The sequence below is a fragment of the Acipenser ruthenus genome, chromosome 4 (assembly GCF_902713425.1).
Source record: "Acipenser ruthenus chromosome 4, fAciRut3.2 maternal haplotype, whole genome shotgun sequence".
NCBI classification, from domain to species: domain Eukaryota; kingdom Metazoa; phylum Chordata; class Actinopteri; order Acipenseriformes; family Acipenseridae; genus Acipenser; species Acipenser ruthenus.
Window position 1 is genome coordinate 81,170,698 of NC_081192.1, and position 19,629 is coordinate 81,190,326.

Below are 19,629 nucleotides of genomic sequence, written 5' to 3' on the forward strand. Positions count from 1 at the left end.
TCCCGGAGGTCTTCAGGAATTTCTTTTGTTCGTGGCATGATGTGCCTCTAGAACCTGTGTATAACACAACATACTACTTTTAAAAGTAGTAGGACCAGTATTTCCTAAACAAACAGAAATCTTGAATTGTTAAACATAGACAGGATAGGTGCTGCTTTCGGGTAATATCTTTTTTTTTTTTTTTTTTGCTCTCAATTTATATGTGCATCTGCACAGGAAAAAAAAACATTTAAAGAGAATGACGTTATGAACATGAATTGGTAGCGAATATTTTAAAAGATTTTTGGTTATTTTATGCAAATCATCAGAAGTTTGATTAATGTTTTGAATAATGGTGAATGGATGATTATTTACAGTAAAACAAGCTCCCTGAATCAGACACCTGTAATTTATAGTATAGATAGCATAGCAATTAAGTATGGTTTCTAGCACAAGTTAAATTATGGTATTCCGTACTATAATGCAAAGTATTAAGATATTGCATCTCCCGACTACGAGAGAATGTTAGATGAGTATCCAGATGTAACAAAACACGCATCGGTTTGTTTACTAGCATTTGCACTATTTATTGTCATCAGGTCGTCGTATATATAGAATACATTATGGATTATCGATTGTTTTGTGCAATGAACTGTATTGTACTAACTGAAGACCCTAGTTAGTACTGAGAAAAAAAATAAAATAAAATCATGTTTAGTACCGATTGAGTTAAATCTGCACTGACTGACCAAAAAGATAATGTGGCATATGGGCCAATGTCAAACTGTTCTACATTTGTTTGACTAAAGTGATTTAAATTGATCAGTATTCGAATTCTCTCAGCTGACCCGTTGCCGAAAAGCCTGTCGCTCACCAATGCCAGGAATGTAGTAAAATTAGAGAATCGTATTTTCTACAGTTTATACAAATGTGTAGTCATGTGATAAACAAAGTACCGCAAATATACTTTTTTCACATCTTTTTTTCCGTCCTGAAACATCTGAATCTAATGAAGCACTTGGAAGGCGTCTATGTAGCATCAGTGGAAACAGATCGAGTGAAGGAGCAGTTGCGTCTTTATGACACTAGAGGGCTACAAGATGGTTCTGAACTACCAAAACATTATTTCTCCTTTGCCGATGGTTTTGTGCTGGTCTACAGCGTGGCAGCCTGGAGTCTTTCAAAGGGGTCGAGATATTAAAAAAAAATAATAATAATTATGCCTTGTTGATCAAATCAACAGTGCAAAGGTCACTCTTGAAATCAGGACTTAAAGGATGTGTTACAGTAAGAATACCTCTGTTAAGAAAGGGGAACAAGACTAAAAGGCTAAAATATGCACAAGAACACAGAAATTGGACTATGGTGGTCAAAGGTGCTTTGGACTGTTGATGGATCGACAATGACACCTGTGCCTTGTGGCAGTTCTGTTGTCAATTCAACGCTTGTCTTCTTTCTATTCCTTAAGGATATTACCTTCAAGGATATTGCGCATCCTTGTTAGACAGCTTTTTGGGTCTTCCAGTCCTGGGTTTGTCAATTACAGATGATGTTTCTCTGTACTTGATTATGCTTTGGATACCACACCTTGAAAATCAAGTGATGCAAGCTTTTTCACTCAATGTTTTTTCTTCTTTATGCAAGTCAAGGTTGTTATAACAGTAGAAAACACTAGTGGAGGCTTTGAGTAAATTGTTGATGCTCATAATGCATCAGAGTAGAAAAATGCAAAATGTTTAAGACTTTTGCACAGCAGTGTGTGTGTGTAAATATATATATATATATATATATATATATATATATATATATATATATATATATATATATACAGTGCCTTGCATAAGTATTCACCCCCCTTGGACTTTTCCACATTTTGTAGTGTTACAACCTGGAATTAAAATGGATTTAATTGGGATTTTTACCATTTGATTTACACAACATGCTTAACACTTTGAAGGTGCAAATTATTTTTTATTGTGACACAAAAGTTAATTAAACAAAAAAAAGACATTTGTTGGTTGCATAAATATTCACCCCCGAGTCAATACTTGGTAGAAGCACCTTTGGCAGCAATTACAGCTGTGAGTCCTTTTGGGTAAGTCTCTACCAGCTTTGCACATCTGGAACCTGCAATTTCTGCCCATTGTTCTTGGCAAAATTGCTCAAGCTCTGTCATGTTTTGATAGCTCCTTGGTCTTCAGGATGCTGTTTGTTTAGAAATGCTCTCTAACAAACTCTGGGGCCTTCCAGAAACAGGTGTATTTAATCTGAGCTCATGTGACACTAATTGCACACAGGTGGACTTCATTCAACTAATTATGTGACTTCTGAAGGCAATTGGTTGCACCAGAGCTTATTTAGGGGTGTCACAGCAATGGGGGTGAATACTTATGCAATCAAGACTTTTCAGTTTTTTATTTGTAAGTAATTTTGAAGAATATGTAGATTTTTTTCCCCACTTTGACATTATGGACTATTTCGTGTAGATCAGTGACAAAAAATCCTATTTAAATCCATTTTAATTCCAGGTTGTAACACTACAAAATGTGGAAAAGTCCAAGGGGGGTGAATACTTATGCAAGGCAAAAGTTTTAGGCAGGTGTGAAAAAATGCTGTAAAGTAAGAATGCTTTCAAAAACAGACATGTTAATAGTTTATATTTATCAATTAACAAAATGCAAAGTGAGTGAACAGAAGAAAAATCTACATCAAATCAATATTTGGTGTGACCACCCTTTGCCCTCAAAACAGCATCAATTCTTCTAGGTACACTTGCACACAGTTTTTGAAGGAACTCGGCAGGTAGGTTGGCCCAAACATCTTGGAGAACTAACCACAGTTCTTCTGTGGATTTAGGCAGCCTCAGTTGCTTCTCTCTCTTCATGTAATCCCAGACAGACTCGATGATGTTGAGATCAAGGCTCTGTGGGGGCCATACCATCACTTCCAGGACTCCTTGTTCTTCTTTACGCTGAAGATAGTTCTTAATGACTTTCGCTGTATGTTTGGGGTCGTTGTCATGCTGCAGAATAAATTTGGGGCCAATCAGATGCCTCCCTGATGGTATTGCATGATGGATAAGTATCTGCCTGTACTTCTCAGCATTGAGGAGACCATTAATTCTGACCAAATTCCCAACTCCATTTGCAGAAATGCAGCCCCAAACTTGCAAGGAACCTCCACCATGCTTCACTGTTGCCTGCAGACACTCATTCGTGTACCGCTCTCCAGCCCTTCGGCGAACAAACTGCCTTCTGCTACAGCCAAATATTACAAATTTTGACTCATCAGTCCAGAGCACCTGCTGCCATTTTTCTGCACCCCAGTTCCTGTGTTTTCGTGCATAGTTGAGTCGCTTGGCCTTGGTTCCACGTCGGAGGTATGGCTTTTTGGCCGCAAGTCTTCCATGAAGGCCACTTCTGACCAGACAGTAGATGGGTGTACCAGGGTCCCACTGTTTTCTGCCAATTCTGAGCTGATGGCACTGCTGGACATCTTCCGATTGCGAAGGGAAGTAAGCATGATGTGTCTTTCATCTGCTGCAGTAAGTTTCGCTGGCCGACCACTGCGTCTACGGTCCTCATTGTTGCCCGTTTCTTTGTGCTTCTTCAAAAGAGCTTGGACAGCACATCTGGAAACCCCTGTCTGCCTTGAAATTTCTGCCTGGGAGAGACCTTGCTGATGCAGTATAACTACCTTGTGTCTTGTTGCTGTGCTCAGTCTTGCCATGGTGTATGACTTTTGACAGTAAACTGTCTTCAGCAACCTCACCTTGTTAGCTGAGTTTGGCTGTTCCTCACCCAGTTTTATTCCTCCTATACAGCTGTTTCTGTTTCAGTTAATGATTGTGTTTCAACCTACATATTGAATTGATGATCATTAGCACCTGTTTGGTATAATTATTTAATCATACACCTGACTATATGCCTACAAAATCCCTGACTTTGTGCAAGTGTACCTAGAAGAATTGATGCTGTTTTGAAGGCAAAGGGTGGTCACACCAAATAAGGATTTGATTTAGATTTTTCTTCTGTTCACTCACTTTGCATTTAGTTAATTGATAAATATAATCTATTAGCATGTCTATTTTTGAAAGCATTCTTACTTTACAGCATTTTTTCACACCTGCCTAAAACTTTTGCACAGTACTGTATATATATATATATATATATATATATATATATATATATATATATATATATGTGTGTGTGTGTGTGTGTATATATATATATATATATATATATATATATATATATATATATATATACACATACACAGTACTGGACTGATGAGTCAAAATTTGAAATATTTGGCTGTAGCAGAAGGCAGTTTGTTCGCCGAAGGGCTGGAGAGTGGTACACGAATGAGTGTCTGCAGGCAACAGTGAAGCATGGTGGAGGTTCCTTGCAAGTTTGGGGCTGCATTTCTGCAAATGGAGTTGGGGATTTGGTCAGAATTAATGGTCTCCTCAATGCTGAGAAGTACAGGCAGATACTTATCCATCATGCAATACCATCAGGGAGGCATCTGATTGGCCCCAAATTTATTCTGCAGCATGACAACGACCCCAAACATACAGCGAAAGTCATTAAGAACTATCTTCAGCGTAAAGAAGAACAAGGAGTCCTGGAAGTGATGGTATGGCCCCCACAGAGCCTTGATCTCAACATCATCGAGTCTGTCTGGGATTACATGAAGAGAGAGAAGCAACTGAGGCTGCCTAAATCCACAGAAGAACTGTGGTTAGTTCTCCAAGATGTTTGGGCCAACCTACCTGCCGAGTTCCTTCAAAAACTGTGTGCAAGTGTACCTAGAAGAATTGATGCTGTTTTGAAGGCAAAGGGTGGTCACACCAAATATGGATTTGATGTAGATTCTTCTTCTGTTCACTCACTTTGCATTTTGTTAATTGATAAATATAATCTATTGACATGTCTATTTTTGAAAGCATTCTTACTTTACAACATTTTTTCACACCTGCCTAAAACTTTTGCACAGTACTGTATATATATATATATTATACACACCGATTACTTTGTAGGGTTTGTTGAGCTGTAATTAATACAGATATCTGAAATATACAGTATCTCAACTCACAGCAATGCAGAATATACAGGGAATAGACAAACTGGAAAAAACGGACCTGTAGCACACAAGTTTTTTGTTTAATTGAGCTGTCTTTCACATGACTGGCAAATCAAATCCCTGTCGTGTATAATATATAAAAACTTCCTCCCTGTTACAAGTTAGTTTCACGGAAGACAACAGTTCTGATAGACTTTTATAGAGGCCTAATAAAAGTGTTAGGTTGACATGTGCCTACATACTGAGCTTTAAAAAGAACACTCAAATGAATACAAAATATAACTTTAAGATCTTTTGAAATCTCAAATAAATTTCAAAATACCAGGTTCATTTACAGAAAATGGACGTAGATTTCCAGCCCCAACTTCCCTGAAGGAATTGGTAGTGGTAACAATCATTTATCCCAATACACCCCAATATATTCTACATCCTATTGTCAGTGATATAACAGATGTTTCTAATTATTTGTCTAGCCATTGTACATTGTTTCTTTTTTTAAACTTATTTGTGTGTGCCTATCAGTCATTTGTTTATACATATTTTGAATTAGTCTTGTTAACAGACATCCAAGTAATACCATAAAAGATAAAAAAAACACCCCCTCTTCAGTAAGCAGCTTTCAGTTGCAGTGCTTTATGCTTCTGATAAAACCCATAACTGCAGTAGTCTGTACACAGATTCAGCTTCTGAGTAATATTGGTCTGTAAATTATTCTTAATTTATTTGAGGAATAAAGCCTAAAAAGCATTTTTGGGGTAAGAATGGGAAGAAAAATGTGAAAAACCAAAGAAAGCCATCTTTGAGTTTCTATTTTTGATATCAAAATGTAAAACTGAATATTTTCTTTTTTATGATGTATATATTTCCTGTGTAATAAATGGCTTTGTTTTTAGCATTAAAAAGTAGCGAGGTTCCGAAAAATACGACGTTCCATGTCCCCACGTGTTGCTACAACTGTTATAACGGACCTGTCATTTCTCTTTTCATTGTTAACATCCTGACAACTTTTTACACTTATAACTTTAAAATCTGTTTCAAAGCGTCCGCTGCACTGACAGTGTAAGGATTATTGCCCACATTGTCAAACAGGTAACACAGTAACAATCCATGATGTGGTACATTATTATTATTATTATTATTATACTGTACCATGGCTATTAGTCATCGTTTCTGTTGATTGTTGTTTGATGTGTCTGGGTAGCTACTGAAGTAACATTCGTCTTTTTCAGTTTGTAGGCATTTGCTAATTGTTTCCTTAGAGGGTGTTTGTGTGAACTGGTTATTTATAAATATTGTATATGTTTATATACAGAACATATTGGTGAATGTTATTTTTCAGAGTAGCGGTACCCAATGTCAAGTGCGTGACAGTGACAATGGTCAAACAAGCGCTTGATCTTGTATAAATAACCAGTTCACACATACACCCTCTTAAGGAAACAATTTGCAAATGCCTACAAACTGAAAAAAACAAATGTTACTTCAGTAGCTACCCAAACACATCAAACAAAATCAAAAGAAACTATGACTAATTGCAAAGGTACAGTATTTATTTTTTCATTATTTATTACATAAGAAATTCTAGAATGAGAAATGGCAATTCGGCTCACCTATGTGCGCTCGTTTTGATGCAAGCGTGTTCTGTTAGCACTTAGAGGAGAGGAAAAACATCCCCCCCTAACCAGGTTAGCAGGGGAAATGATGAAACCTCTGGGAATCCATGGCTAAATGGACCACCCTTCCTCCAGACGGCTAGCTAAAGGTCTTATTATGGGTCATAGAGAGCGTTATACAGTATTGTTCATGACAGCATCCAGTCTATGCTTGAAGGATCCGATAGTCTCTGCGTCAACAACTCTGTCCGACAGCCTGTTCCCCCCCCCCCAAAAAAAAAACAAAAAAAAAACCATAGCACAAGAGGGTTTGGTGTCAAGAGACTTTATTGAAGTTTCACATTGAAAACTGAAGCTTTAGGGGAAAACATGCGATTTACCTTTTACAAGCAGTTGAAATAATGTAGAATGGTAATATTGCAGCCAAAAAATAACAATAACCATTAAAAACAAAACAAAAACACTTAAGATACTTATTGCCATTTCTTTTTTTTCTACCTGTACCAAGACACCTTAACTTACAACAGCAACACATCTCAGGAAATAAAAAGACCGAAATATCCACCCCAACTCCTATAAGCCCCTGCCCCCCATCCCCATCCCCAATCAAAATCTAAGCAGCCTCATTCATTACAAGTAACACAGGAACATACAGCTATAAATTATGTGGCATATCTCTTGGTCCACTGTCTGGCTATTCGGTCGTGCTCTGCTCTGTTGGTCATGTATTGAGTAGCAATGCTTCCAACGAGAGGATCAGCTGTAAAGAATCAAAGAAAAGTTGGAATTAGACACTCAATGTTAACTGCCTCATGAGGGGACTATTATAAAGCATTTTGTTCAGCTTAGCACAGGTCCTGCAGGGGCTACATATGGCAAAGCTGGATGATGCATTCCAAGAATGACCACGTTTGAGAATTTGCTATATTTGCTTTATAGAGATTAACCACGTTCGTTAGCTGGAGTACACAAACCCAGTTTTTTTTTAGTAGTATTACTTCAGCTCTAGGGCTCACCAATTTCAAGGACCTTGAACTTAACATTAAGTTATTATCATAACCCTGGTTCCCTGAAATAGAAATGTAACTATTGTCTCCTGTGTATTTATCCTAAAGACCCTGAAACCTGAATAAGATATATCAAAGCTGCATGTGAGAGCCTGTGACACAGTCGTGCCCGCCCCCCGAGGGAATAACTGGACTGCAGACACAGACATCGTCATGATTTTTCCTTCAAGACTGCTGCAATCATGGATGCAGTGACCTTGAAGGTTAACGGTTACATTTCTATTTCAGAGAAGCAGGGTTATGATAATAACCTAACGTTCCCCATCAAGTACGAAATGTAACCATTACCTCATGGGTAGAAATACCAAAGCTGTCAAGGCAATACCGTAGACCAACTGGAATGCCACAAGGCTAGGCCAAGGCCACTTTGCGCATTACCATGAGGAACCCCAGTACAAGTAGTTAGGGCTAACAATTGAGGGAGAAATTCACCTCTATGTCTATTTGTAAGGGTTGAGCCGGAAGTCATCCTTAATACTCTAGTTCCAAAGCCAGGGTTTTTGTGGATCCACTACCTAAGTCTGTAGAACCTAGTAAAGGTATGGGTAGTAGCCCACACCGCTGCATTGCAAATGTCATTGACAGATACACCCTGGAAAAAAGCCAACTAAGTTGCCATGCCAACTGAAGGAATGGGCAGTGAGCTTTTTGGAGGGGCAAGTTGGCCAGCTCATAGGCAGTTCTAGAATGTCCTAGACGGCTTGACCATGGGACTTTGTCCCAGAGTAGGCAACAGATCATCTGGACTGCCTCCAACATTTTGTCCCATCAGCTAGCACACCAGGGCCCGCACTGGGCAGAGCATATGGAACTGTAGCTCCCTGTCAGACTGGCAGGAGGTGGAAGCCTCTAAATCCATAGACTGGTTGACATGGAATGCCGAGATAATGTTTGGCAAAAGGCAGGATCGGTATGGAGTGTAACCCTTGTCCTGGCCTCTGTAAAAATTAAAGCAGGTCCTCACTAAGGAGAAACCCTGCAAAGGTGACAGCAAGCAAGCAATCACTTGAGCTACAACATTTCAAATCGATCTTTATTTTTGTATAGCACCTTTAATGAGGGCCGCCACAGCTCAGCTCATGCGTGGGCTCAAATGGAGGCTTCAAGAGTGCATTGAGCACCACATTTAACCTCCAGCGAGGAACAATGTCCTTTATTGGCGGCTGATAACAGCGAACCACTTTCAATTTTGCCCCGTCAGGGAGCCGAGCTCCTGTGGAGACCGAGTCAATTTTACATGGCAAGCTGAATGGCTACCAGATAGACCTTTAATGTAGATGGAAATTAAGAACATAAGAAAGGTTACAAACGAGAGGAGGCCATTCAGCCCATCTTGCTCATTTGGTTGTTACTAGCTTACTGATCTCAGATCCCAGAATCAAGCAGCCAGAGATGCAAGGGATTGTCGTGGGGTCGAAACCACGAGGCAGACACCACATCTGTAAGATGCTCCACTTGTACCCGTACTGGGAACGTGTGGATGCTACTGTGGCATTTTGCAAGGTGTCAGAAACCCTATTGGACAGACCCAGATGGCTCAATGCAGTTGTTCAAGGGCCAGACCAGAGCTACAGGCTTGATGGGTGGGAATGCCATAAGGTCCCCCGTGCCTGACTGAGCGTGCTGCTGCCTCGGACAGGAAGCACATGTGCTTCTCCACAAGCAGGCTGGCCTTGCATGTGTCACAGGGATAAAACCCAGTCATTATGCAAATAGCAAGCAATGTACCGTAAGAATGTACAGTTACTGCCTCAGCTTGCTAAAAACAGCAACTGGACTGCCAACAAAGCCTGCTTGGTACCATATTGGGGATTGTAAAACCCTGGTCGGTAGCAGGTTGGAACCAGGGCTATACTGGAATGGTATTGGGTCGGTTTGGTACCGGTTCCGTACCTGTAGCACCGGGTCGGTACAACACCATTACTGTTGTTGAAGCAGCAACGCCGCTGTGCAACAGGTCAGGTGCAGTGTACGGTACTGTAAAAACTGCTGCCTCAGTTTGCTCAGGCTGCAGCTCCTGTATACAGTACTTACTGTAATAGGGCTGGTGCAGTATACAGTACTTGTAACAAACAGTACGGTACAGTTCAGTGGCACAACCGGTGGTGGTACACTCGGTATGGTTCAGTGGTACACTCAGTGCGGTAATCTCGTTTACTGGGACCAAGGTGGCAACAAAACACTGCGGGAGGGACTGCGAGAAGTCAGACCCAATACAGAGCTGAGCCCAGCAACTGCTAGTGAATTGGGATGGTAACCTTGTTCACTGTACAGTGTACCGGCAAGGAACAGGAGCAGGTCTGGACCTACAATTACCATGGGAACGATCTAGAGCGATGCCCACCTATAGCGCTTGTGGCCAACCCAAACAGTCTGATAACTGAGGGAAGCCTGCTGTTGGAGCCCTAACAGCCTCCGCAATAATTCTGTCAATGTGGCAACGAGACACTGTGGGACAAACTGCAAGCAGTCTAAACTGAAGCGCACGTCTCAGTCAAATGCAGGACTGCTGAGTCCAGCAGCTGTGTTTGTGTTTCTGTGAAAAACTAAAAAAAACACACAAGAGAAACAAAAACTCACACAAAACAGTAACACAATTACCATTAATTATATAATTTTTCGTAGTCTCTCCCATCAGGTTTGGATGAAAGAAAAAATGATGAGATGTGTGTGTGCAGTCCAGTTATGCCCTCAGGGGAGGGCACGACTGCGTCACAGACTCTGACATGCAGCTTTGATACATCTTATTTAGGTTTCAGGGTCTTTAAGCTAAATACCCACAAGGCAACGGTTACATACTTGACAGGGAACATCCTTGTGTTTTGTCCTTCGGATGAGACGTAAAACCTGAGATCCTATTGTAAGTGATACATAGTTCACCCCCTAGTCTCCAAGTCGCTTTGGATAAAAGTGTCTGCTAAATGACTAGTTAATAATCATAATAATAAGCAAATATATGTCAATTACCTTACGACTTCAGATATGTGCCTTTAAAATTAAGATGACACTGGTTTCAAAAGGACTAACACTTGTCTTTTTTATACACTTACTTGACTTGAAAAACATCTTAAACGAAGCAAGCAAATTGCTACTTGCTTTGATTGAATGAGTAGTACACCACACGTATCAATATGAAAGCTGAAAATGTATTTCAATAAAGAACGACAAGTTTAATGAAAAGATTCTAGCCTACTTCACTGAAGTAAAAATGGGTTTCTTTTATTTTGAAATACCACTGCTTGAGATTATTACTAGTGCTTAATAACAGTAACAACATTTTATTTAGTTGTTATTGAACTTAAACCTGTTCATGGCCCCGCATCAACATGAACCTACTAACTTCCTTATTTAAAAATAAATAAATAAATAAATAACCGCCCGGTTTGTGCTCTTTTTTTCCCCCCAATGCATATAATTGAATACAGAATAAAAAACAAACTAAACTAACAAACCTAGCCTATATTTAATTAATCATGTTTTGTAATCTCCACAAACTGCTCAGCATCTTTTGTTGCAGTCACAGTGCTGTGAACATTAGCTGTTGTAAATAGTGCAGTGTGAACTATGAGTCAAACCAATGTTCTTGTAGGGTGTAGAAAAAAACATTTTAGGGTTAGATAAAAAAAAGAGGCCATTTTGATGGAAAACGTTCACCCATGTACTAGTCACCCACACCTCTCCTCTTCCTTGAGAATCTTTTAGTATAACGTTTTAATCAGTATTTGTATTAATTACATATCCTGTATTCAGTGGCATGTTGGTGCCTTGCTGTAGGTCACATTAATTGATTAGATGTCAAGAAGCAGCATCAACTTTTCATCTATAGTGTTGTCATGAGATATCTGCACATTTCAAATTGAAGTACAAACTACAACTTCCTAATGTATTCTTCAATTTAAATGTGCATGAGGGAATAGGGCTGTAACCGAAGTCTGTCTCTACAAGGGCCAGGTTAGAAAGCATTTGGCTTCCCCTTTCTTCCACGGTTTCTCAACAACTTGGTGTCCTTTCATCCATGTTCAAGTTGAGAGCTACACAAGAGCAAACTTGGGAGGAAGCCCAGCAATGAGCACACACAAGCTGCTGTGCCTTGTCTGGATGAGGAAGGAGCCACTTTCAAATGGCTGTTAACCACCAACACACAGGTGAGAATGAGGAAAGGCCCTTCATCTGTGTGTGCCATCACCCCACTCCCACTGCAAAGGGCAGTTTAAGGGATGTAAAAACGTTATTTAGATTTGCATTTCCTACGGTAAATAAGCATTTATCCACAGACATGAAAGCAAATGGGGACCTTTCACACAATTTCCCTTTTTGCTCCTAAAATTGGTATGGACACCACCAATTAAAAGGATGATATATTCAGGAGTGTAGGACTTCAGTTTTGTGTAATTCTTACCAGGGTTACAGTCTGTAAGGAGCGAGCAGATAGATAAGAGAACCTTGGCGATTGTCAGTGCTGGGCTCCAGTTGTCTTTTAGGATATCCAGGCAGATCACTCCCTGGCTGTTAATATTACAGTGGTAGATTCTAGTCCTGAAGGTCACCTGGAGAAATCCACAGATAATTATTACACACTTATCCGTGTATATGGAGGATGATTTCCTTAAGCAAATTTGATAGAGAATCATAGAATACAGTAATTATATTATATGGAAATGGGGAAAAAACAAAAACAAAAGCAATTATATATCAATGGCTGTAGTATTAAACATCCCCCCCCCCCACTTTCCTCCGTGTCTATTGGAAGTCATATTAGGTTAGAGCTCAGGGTCACCGACACATTTTGCTTGAGACTTATTTGACGAAACAAGTATTAAGATTGATTTGCAAAGGTATGAGATATGGTCTGATGTTAAAACAGATGTTGGCACAAATTGGTCATTTCTGTTGGACACTGACCAATATGCCTCATAAAATACTAAATCATTAGGAAATCTAAGTCAGCCATATTGGTGAATGTCAAGGTCACAGATACTTAGTAAAACCGATGAACTAGAACTACATTTTTAAACTTTAAAACATACACCAATCTTAACTATTTTTTACTTTAGGTATAAAACAAATTGTATATTTAGTTAACAGCAACATCATAATACATTTCAAAATGTTTCATAGTTTGAAAATGGTCCAGTAATGAAGGTTTCAGTATGTTGATGCAATCTATACATCCACAGTGCAGGTTTCTAATCAGGCAGCAGGTGACTTTTTTGAGGGATCCTGTCCCATTCTTCAGCCAGTGATGTTACGTGGAGGGTTGAATGCTGATGAATCAATTACTAACTATGATGATAAAAATTTGCCATCTTAAAGTCTGGTGAACTAGATTTTTTAAATAATCAGAAGATAGTTTACAATTAACTGCTACTTTGAGTCAGGCTGTGTGTAATCTAAAGAAATGCCAACTAAAAAGCATTTATGCAATTTGGTGAGAGGGGATTACTCATAGTAGAACCCTCCATTATCAATCCTACTTGTGTGTGTTCTGTCGATTATAAGCCTCAATACTCTTCATTGCACAAATGTTCTTAGGAGACAGGCCTTTCCAGCAGTGTCGTAAAGCAGGAGGGTAAATTTGACAAAAGCAATACTGTTTGACATCAAGAAATGAAAATACACTTCTTTAAAGTCTCAAGCCATTTACAACATGTAGGACAGGCTCCACAGGGCTCCTCACATGAGAAATACAGTATACATATTTAAATAAGCAAATGGATTCCTTACAAGCACTGGGTCTACAGATTATTTGAAGAGAACATAAATGAGGTGATCTCAGGCTTATCGCCCATCAGGGCTGACAAGCAGTAACAAAAACAGGCAGCATCAAAAAATTTTTACAGAACAGACATTAAGTTATTTCTGGTTTATTTACAGGATTACACAGTACCAGTGGGTCTCATTAAATGGGTGCTATAGAGACACAGTATACTGTTAGAGCCCCCCATTATTATCCGTCATTGCCCACAGAATATGGTAATCCATCATGGAGAAGGTACTTATTTAGCACGGTTGCAAAACTCAAGATCAAGACCTTGTTGTTGATACATAGAATCACTTGTGATGGAGTGAAGGGTTCCAGGGTAGGTGTTGTGATGACACAACAAACCTGTGTAACTCAAGCCCCAATTGGCGAGAATGTGTCAAGCTGGTTAAAATACCCACTCTCGTGAACTAAACCTAAATTCTTTGATCTAAAAAAAAAATAAAAATGTTGGTGTCGTTTTAAATCGTTGAGATAATGGGTTGGCCCTCCTGAACTGGAATCACACCACCTCAATTGTTTGCATATTGTCTAGGTTGATTAATCGACTACAGAGTTTAGGAACCAGTGTTAAAATGGTCGTTGTCATCCCATAACACTTCTAACCACGTGCTTCATGTTATGCAGAAAAGTGCAATTAAGGGTGTTGGAAAGCAAACTAAAGCACTGGAAAGGTTCTTACCTTGGGAGGTTTGAAAGGGTAGTCAGGTGAAAACGTGATGTCCAGGAAGAAGACGCCTCCCTCGTACACTGACCCAGGGGGTCCCAGGATTGTCGACCTCCATTCATAGATGTTATCTCCCTTAGGACCAGCACTAGGCAACAAAAACAAAAACAAAAACTAGATGCAGGTAACACCAACATGAGCAAAATCCGAAGCACCACAGCGAGGTGTCTCACAAGTAACTAATATGTCACAAAAGGAGGAATGACAAGAAATGCAAAATGCCTGCCCTTTAAATGATTGAGGCTAGTGGTTCCGATTTGGGTGACAATTTAAAGTTCAGAAATTGTTCAAAGCCAATTTGAAAGGTGTATGCCATGTGGAGCCAGAGAGAATTTAGTGTCTGATGGAATTGTAAAAAGTCAAGAGAAGTGAATGGAAGTGAGCTACATGTAGACACCTTGCATTAAGAGCTGGCAGCAGAGTGACCAGGCTGACCACATAATGGCAGCCAAGAATCTGAGAAAATAAAGATACAGAGAAAGCAAGAAAGATTTGATAGAGATTTGTAGTTTAGCAATACAGACAGGACTTGCAACCAATAAGCAGAAAATAGCTGCTACTGAAATATTCTACAAACACAAACACATGCATACACCCACTGGAGTACAAATAGAACAACAACAATTGGCAAAAATATTCTAAACATGACTTGCAACAAAACTGGCCTAGCATTTGGACTCTAAACTGCTGTTTGACAATCTTTTTGACAGTGTTGTTAAATATTCTAAAACATGACTTGCAACAAAACTGGCCTAGCATTTGGACTCTAAACTGCTGTTTGACAATCTTTCTGACAGTGTTGTTGCAATTCACTAAGTGGATTCCAACACGACTGCACAAACAAAGCTGATGCAAACTACCAGACATGCCCCTCATCATTGCCTAGCTATGCTTCTGGAATAAAATTCATGGTTTATTTATTTATTAAAACACCCCTCTTTTACAGAAAAAAGAAAAGACTTAATTATCCTGCATTGAACAGATCATCATCCATCTTTTCAAAAGAACATCACTGCTCATAATCCCACATTTAAAAACTGAATGTAAAACTCTCACTTCACAGTAACTGCTAGAGGAACTGCCACACCATATCATTTGCACATATTCAAATGTATGGGGCCAGGCTGTTAGACATGCCCGTTTGTAACAGCAGCTTATTAGGAGCAACACAAATTAATTTCATTTTAATTTATATTTGATTATCAAGTTGTTTTTATTAACAAATCAGTTACTTTGGACCGTGTTCCGCACTGTATCCAAAATCAGTCACACGTGAACTACGAGCAATGTTTTGGTGTTCATTTTCCTAAAACATTTAAGTTTATTTATAACAAATCTAGTGTTTTACTTTGACAAAAAATGAAGTGATATACAGTATCTAAAAAAGTACAAATTTGATTTTGATCTCTCTCTCTCTCTCTGTATAATATATATATATATATATATATATATATATATATATATATATATATTAAAAATTGACCATAAAACATTAATGCATACACAATGTGAAAAATACAGTATTTATTTTTCCATACAAGACACTAAAACTATGCAAATCTACTTAATTTGAGTTATCTGGCAGGCTATGGACGGCTGCGAGTTGGAGTGGAGATGCTTAGATTTCATCAGGTCATGCAGACTTCTTCAGTCTAGTTCAGAAGGCATTGCTGTGAAAAGGTTGCTATAACCAATATTCAGATTAGGTTGAAGAAAATACAAATGAAGATATACTGTAGCCTTATAAAGCCCAGTTGATCAGTATCCAAAAGTTAATGCAAAAGTGTGTCACCATGGCCTACATTACTACAAAAAATGTTACACATTGCAGGTTGGTTTGATTTATATGCTGTTAGCTGGGATTAAACTAACAGGATCAATCCTAGAATGCTTATCAAAAAATCAGCTTGCTAGATGTCTCATATAGATAACTGGTTTTACTCATAACAGAGAATGTTTTCTTAATAGACCAACAGCATGTGGGTCAGCCACTGTACAGTAAAAATACTTACTGTAAACAAAACTCTAGTTTCCCTGCATTAGACAAAAGACCACAGGAAACTAAATGACATCATTATGCTGTGCAAGAACAGACCACAAAAAAAAGCAAACATGACAGGTGCCTATAGCTACAGTCTATCACTTTCTATTTTCATTACCGTCTTATTCAATAATGAAAGTCTCAAATGAGAATGTTGTTCTCTCCTTACAACAAAATAATGTCATACTTTTATTGAACATGTTCTTGTCTATCAAACAGTAGCTGAAGTCAAAACATAGATCACAATAATGTTTAAGTACTAATGGATGGCTGCTGAGTACAGTAGGGTGGTGGAAAAAGGAACAAGAGTGGAGTGTTTCAATTCACAACAGTAATCCTCAATCCACCTGCAATACATTCACAAACATTACTGCTACAATATAGTAGTATAGATAGTTTAGGTAGTTTAATCCCTTGGGCCTTGTCCACACTATACATTTAAACAGTTTTAAAAGTGCTAAATACGGTTAGCATCTACACTACAGAGTGTTTAATATCGTACTCAAGACCCCCTCAGGAGGGAGTCTCGAGTCTGGTTCTAAATTAGATCACATCAGGTAGTGCGGTTTGTCAGAAGTGTGGACGGTGCAATATTGAACAACATTTTTTGTGTATCATCACCGCTGCAAGGAACTGTAACTGAACAATTTTAGTAGTGTTTGTACACATGAAGCCCAACTAATCATGAAAATGATACTTGCGTGGGCGCTTCGAGCTGGATTAATTAGAACATTTGAGTACGGTTCTTGAGATCGGTTATGTAGTGTCGACCAAGGCTCTCAGTCTACAGGTAACCAGAGGCAGATAGGCAAGTGATCCTGCTTCAAGTAATTAACATTAGTTGTATTAAAGTAATATTACAAAGGTGGTGTTGTTTTAATTAGGTGATCTACTGTTTGTGATTAGTACCAGGTGAGTGTGGTTAAATTGAATAGAGCTTGATTTGCAATTTGATTGGTTTCCACACAGCGTTTTGCAGTTGTGTGATCTCATTGAAGTGTATTGAAACTACTGTATTGCTTATGTATTGTCCTTAGCGCAGTTTAGCAGCTGTTAACCAGTTCCCTTGCAAAGTGAGGGTGGAGCCTACTTAAGCTGAGTGAATCTACTAGTGGTCAGTCCACTGGTAACCAGAGTCAGAGGCAGACAGGTAAGTGACCATGCTTCAAGTAATTAACATTAGCTCTATTTAAGTAACATTATAAAAGGTGGTGTTGTTTTAATTAGGTGAACTATTGTTTGTGATTAGTACTAGGTGAAAGTGGTTAAATTGAATAGAGGTTGATTTGCAATTTGATTGGTTTACACACAGCTATTATCCATCTAGCTAGTATAATAGACAGCTAGCCTATTTGTGTGCCATCACGAAGCGCCAGCCAACCGAAGAGCCTCTACCAAAGAGCCGGGAGTCTAGCGAGGAGAAGCTGTTGGAGAAGATCTGAACCTAGCAGCGCTCTAGAAAACTATTAGACAGGTCTGTACCCTCCCCCCACCGCTCCTGCTCCCACTACTACCTATCTGTCTCACCTGTCCTGCTATGACTGTCTCTCACATCCCTGTTATTCTGTCCTCTCACGCCCATCCTCTGTCCTCATCCCTCTGCCTCCCCCCCCCCCCCCCCCCCCCCCCCCCCCCCCCCCCCACACTCTGTCCCCTCCCACACTCTCTGTGGTGCCCTTTAACGGTCACTAACAAAGCTGATTTCATCTCTGCCTTTGCCTCCCACCTCTATCTTACTTAAAACTGGCTCTCTCCTGATAAAACTGTACCTCCTGCTGCCTTGTCCTCTCTTTATGTCCTGTCCCATACTCCGCGTCTCACTGGTCGGGGAGGTGGGACTGGTCTTCTCCTCTCTCCCTCCTTACTCTTTTCTGTCTCCTCTGACCTCTCCTCACTCTCTGTTAACACCTTTGAATTTCACTAATAGGGCTACTGATTTTCCACGATCGTGGAATCACGGACGGAATCGCGCAATTAGGCATTGGGAACAGAACTGGCATTTTGGAAATGGAATTCTGCTTTGCAACTGCACCTTTATATATATATATATATATATAAAAAAAAACTCCTCAAAGTCTTTTACGGCTGTTATTCTCCTATAAAAAATAATCAGTGGGCTCCCGAGTGGCGTGGAGTGCAGGATGAGCCCTATAGTCTGGAGGTCGCAAGTTCGAGTCCAGGCTATTCCTTTGCCGACCGAGGACGAGAGCTTCCAGGGGGGAGGGAGGGTTAGGTTGGCCAGGGTGTCCTCGGCTCACTGCGCACCAGCGACCCCTGTAGTTTGGCCGGGCGCCTGCGGGCTTGCCTGTAAGCTGCCCGAGAGCTGCGTTGTCCTCCGACCCTCCAACTCTTGGGTGGCTGCATGGTGAGTCTGCAGTGTGAAAAAATGCGGTCGGCTGACGGCACACGCTTTGGAGGAGTGTGTTCGACTTCGCCCTCCCGAGTCAGCGCAGGGGTGGTAACGGTGAGCTGAGCATAATAAAATAATTGGGAGAAAATAAATAATTTTATAAATTTATAAAACTTTTATAACTTATTACTTTATCATTAACTCCTTAATAATACTGCATACTCAGAGTGATTTTTAGTTTACTCATGTTGCTATAACATGGCTCTCTCTACTCTAGCTACTGTAGTAAGAACAGAAAATTGTAGATTCAACAATGAGTGGACCAATAAATACTTATTTATTTGACCAACTGTACCAAACGCAAAGCTAATGTGTTTTTGTGTGTCTGTATGAGAGGTGAAAGTGACAAAAAGTAAATAACAAAGAAAACTAATCAAATTACAAAAAATCTATTTAACCAAAACCTCATCAAATAGACAAAAAACGAATCAAATAAATAAAACAGCATTGAATGACAAAAACCAATAGGGTGCACAGTTACTTAGTCGAGTGGTGTTTCGTTTTGTTGAAGCACGATTTAGTCTAGTTGAATTGTGTGCAAGCACAAAGTGTCATTCATTCTCCCCCGCACTGCCCATTTCAATCGAGGAAATCTGTGTTAGCTCTTGCTGTCTGCCAACACGTTCAGCCAATCACAGCTAACTTTAGTTGGAACCCAAAACTGACTCTCAACAGACTGATTGAGGGTTTGGGGGTTTACGGAAAGTAGGTGTACAAGTTTTTGGGCCAAATCCAATTTTAATAAATCTGTTTAATATATTGTTAGAAATAGCCAAAGTAAGACGGTAAACAAAAATGCAATATATTGTAGCGGGTGTATCCTTAACACTAGAACCGCCGGATACATATTTAAACTGCTTTGTTATGAAAATGAGAAACAATCTGATGCAACTGATTTTTTTTTTTTTTTTTTTTTTTTTACGAACATCATACCTAACATTTTCAT

The 19,629-nt window shown here is 39.4% G+C and overlaps 1 protein-coding gene across 3 annotated transcripts in view; it reads right to left on the reverse strand.

Annotated features, from left to right (window-relative positions):
- Positions 1 to 6,986: 6,986 nt before the first annotated feature.
- Positions 6,987 to 19,629, reverse strand: part of LOC117400440 (ubiquitin-conjugating enzyme E2 E1) — a 34,460-nt gene continuing 21,817 nt past the window's right edge. For all 3 annotated transcript variants that reach the window (XM_034000416.3, XM_034000414.3, XM_034000415.3), the window contains 3 exons: positions 14,188 to 14,320; positions 12,144 to 12,291; positions 6,987 to 7,437 (listed from right to left, as the gene is read on the reverse strand). In XM_034000416.3, coding sequence (XP_033856307.1) covers positions 7,340 to 7,437; positions 12,144 to 12,291; positions 14,188 to 14,320 — 379 coding nt within the window. In that variant the 3' untranslated portion in view covers positions 6,987 to 7,339. The remainder of the gene's footprint in view (positions 7,438 to 12,143; positions 12,292 to 14,187; positions 14,321 to 19,629) is intronic.